General features: G+C 26.1%; 1 protein-coding gene across 1 annotated transcript; it reads right to left on the bottom strand.

Moving 5' to 3' along the window:
* Nucleotides 1–182: 182 nt before the first annotated feature.
* On the bottom strand, nucleotides 183–3558 carry ENU1_133830 (phosphatidylinositol 3-kinase, putative; the record flags this gene model as incomplete). Its single annotated transcript, XM_008860135.1, has 3 exons — nucleotides 183–215; nucleotides 406–576; nucleotides 709–3558. The coding sequence occupies 3 exons, from the start codon at nucleotides 3556–3558 to the stop codon at nucleotides 183–185; spliced, it is 3054 nt and encodes a 1017-aa protein (XP_008858357.1).
* Between the last annotated feature and the right edge of the window lie 235 nt (nucleotides 3559–3793).

Below are 3793 nucleotides of genomic sequence, written 5' to 3'. Positions count from 1 at the left end.
TGCAAGACATTCATAACATGTTAATCTCATATCATATCCTTCATTTTGCCACATTTGATTCATAACTTCTAAGACTTTTAATGCAAACATATCTTGACGAAGGTCATCATCTTTTTTAAATATAATATAAATTGGATCACCTTCGGGATCTTCATTTTTAAATGTTAAAAATAATGGTTTTCTTAACGAGTCCAAAACTTTACAATTTTCAGCAACTATTTTAGTGAATTTTAATGAAGATTTAAATGGAACATAGGTAATTTGAGGTAATATGATATTATTCAATTCTTTTGTAAGTTGGTTAATATCAGTTTTCCATGTTTGATTTTGTTGGGTGTATAATGACGTTAATTTTTTACATAGATCAAGTTGGTTTTTAATTATTGTTCTTTGAGCACCACATACCATCAAAAAAGCTTCAAGAAGTAATGCAAACCTTCTTTGTGTTTCAGGAATATGTAACTCACTTTTGATTAACCAAAAGAATATACGACCAATTGTAGAACGTTTATTGAGTGCTCTATGAATTAAGAAGATTGCAAGATCAGACAATGGTGTTGCTTCAAATTTTAAAGACTGAATTAGTTGCATCATAATTGTTGAGAGATGTTCATCATTACATTCAACTAAACATTTAACAGCGTATTGTCGAATAAAACTATTTGCAAATGAGAAATGAAGTAATCTTAATGCAATGATATGACTTACTTTTGGCCATTTTTGAATGAGTTGTTCAAATACTTTTACTTCTTTTGGTTTGTTCCATGGAACACTTTGACATAATAAAACAATACTACTTGGATGAAGATGAAGAGTCTCTTCATTAAGAATAAATTGTCTTCCTCTCCATATCAATTCCTTATCTTCATTTTCTATTTCTTTTAATAAATTTGTTGTTACAATTAGAGTATTAATTCTTTTTTGTTCTTCTTCATTTAATTCACATTTTTTATTTAATTCCATTGTGATATCAACGGTTGAATTATCGAATTGTATTGTTGGTCCAATCGGAAGTTTAAATTGAATTTTTCCATTAAGTTGATTTAGATTACCAAATTCTGTAACAGGAATACCGATAGGAATAACAGGAGGTAACATAATTGCTTGTGAATAATTTCCAGAAATCATTAATTTACGATAGTCAAATAAATAAATATCAGTCCATCCAATAATTGTAGTTGTATTATTTTCACTACTAATACTATTTGGAGATAAATCCATTCCACAACTACAAAACATATTAAATCCTTTTCCTTTAGTAGAGTATAATGATAAATGACAATTTCTACATTCTCCTTTGTATATATTATTTTTTTTAATTTTAACTTCTTTATCTACTTCAATAACCTTAAATACAAGCATAGCTTCTTTAGGAATATCACATATTCGACATGAATCAAAAATAATCCATTGATTTAAATTTAAATTGTTAAATTTATTTTTTTCATTAGAAATATTTGAAACCACTGAAGAACGTGAACTCCACATAACTTCTCCACCAAAACATATTTCAAGTAGTACAACATATAATGAGTTAGTAGTAAAAATTTGATCAGTCATTTCAATATTTTGAACATAAATACCTAATTTTTTTCTCATTACACAGTGAGGTAATATAATATCCATATTTGGTAATTCAATTGGTAATGGTTGAAATTCCCAATTCTTTTCTAACTCTTCACTTCGTTGTCGAACTTGTAATTTTTTTTCAAATTCACCTGCTTCAAGAACTAACATTAACCTAATTGGTTTAGACATTCTTAACATTTCTCTAATATATTGATAGTCTCCAATTGGAACATCATCAAACATATATTCATCAAATCCAAGTGTTTTAAGATAGAATATATTATTGTTTACTTCAAAGTCAGTTCTAACTTTTTGAATTGAACGAAGATATTTATCTATTATCATTGATGGTTTAAATAAATAATTTACTTGAAGCGTATTACTTTGTTTATCTAATTGACAAAAATCTCTTACTGCAGTAGAAATTTGTAATTTAATAAAAAAAGTTTCTGGAAATGATTTTGGATATGGTATTGCTGTTATTGCTGATGAAATTGGAATAAATGGAATGTTCATATCCTTTGCACTGTGATATGAACATCTTCTAAAATAAAATTCTTGTGGGTTTGTACAATCCCATTTCATTGGTCCATCAATAATTGTTGAAATATCAAATAATACTATTTTATCTCGTTCAAATAATTGTGTATCTACACATTCAAATTCTATTGACTTAAACTCTCTTAATCGTTGACGAACATATTCCCATTCTCCAATAGGAGTCATTTGAACTTGTGAAACTTTAATATAATACATTGAATTTGGTACTCTAAGATGATAATTACTCGAAACATTTTGAATATCCATTGCTTGTTTTTTTAATAATTCAATTGAAACATTTGGATATTCTCTATTAAATTCAGGACAATTAATAGGATTTTTAAATATTTCTTTTGCAGAACGTAATAATTTATCTAGTACTGTTCTTTCAATACTTTCATTCATTTCTCCTTTCATTATGTTTCTAATCATTGGTCTTAAATTTTTAAAAAATGATTGAACAATTTCTGCCATTACTTCTATTTCTTTATTAAATGTTTGTTTCACAACGTCTGGAAGTGAATTATCATCAATATCTTTTAAAAATATATTAAAAATTTCAAATAAAATTGATGTTAATCGTGTTGTTTGAGAAGAATTTGTAGAAAATTTCCAATCAGCATTAGTTCTTGGATATTTTTCATTTGATAAAAGGTTCAATGTTATTCTAAAGAATAATTTGGATAATGCATATTGATCTGAATTTAAATGGTTTAATGTTAATTTCTTATTTAATGTGTAGAAAATATAAACTGTTTCACCAGTAAGTTTTTGAAGGGCAGTAGATAATGTATTTCTAAGTTGTTTTATTAAATTACAAATATATCCAATATTTTGGTCTCTATTTTCTGATGGTAAAATTTTATTTGCATCAATTTCAAATAACCCATTTTGAACTCTCATTTTAATCGGGAAGAAAAATGTATCCAAAAACAATTTTTCTTTTTCAAACATCCAATTTTCTAATAATCCTTCCAATAGTCTTGATTGAACTCCATGTGTTGAGACAAATGCACTAAGATAATCTGCTTCAATACTATGAATTCTAATAAATTGAAAAATTGAATCTACTAATTCATCACCATCACAAAGAGATGATAATAATACTAGTCCTGCATAATTCTTTTCTAACAGTACATTCCTAAAAGCAATAATTCCAGTACCAAACTTATCAAAAAATTGTTTTAATAAATCGTCAATAGTAGCATTTTTATCAATAGAAATTTCTACATAAGTATTTCCTATTTGTGTTATTAATTCTTTTGGTAAATGAATTTTAACAACAAATGGTAAATCTAATGGATGACTTGGTTTTCCTATTGAATATTCTTCATATGTTTTTAATACATTTGGTTTACTTATTCGAAGAAATCGATCAACCGCAACACTAGACCTAGGTGGGTGTTCAAAGTATTTTGGAACAATAAATTCCACAGGTGGTCTTTCCATGAAGAAAAGTTAGTTAAAAAGAATTTTTCGATTTCGTTTTCATTATTTTTTTTAGTTTTATCCATTTTCATTCTATAACACAAAAAAATTTCAAAAAAGTTTTATAAAAATATCAACAAAATTGATAAATTTAATTTTTGTTTTCCAAACTCTTCCTTTTTTGAAAAAAGAGAGCAATAACAAATATTAATAATCAAAAAAATGTTGAATTGGCAGAACTGTCAAGAATAACAAA

This window comes from Entamoeba nuttalli (genome assembly GCF_000257125.1).
Source record: "Entamoeba nuttalli P19 unplaced genomic scaffold asmbl_5584, whole genome shotgun sequence".
Taxonomy (NCBI): Eukaryota; Evosea; order Mastigamoebida; family Endamoebidae; genus Entamoeba; species Entamoeba nuttalli.
Note: the sequence above shows the minus strand (reverse complement) of the source record. Positions and strands in the feature narration are given on the sequence as shown.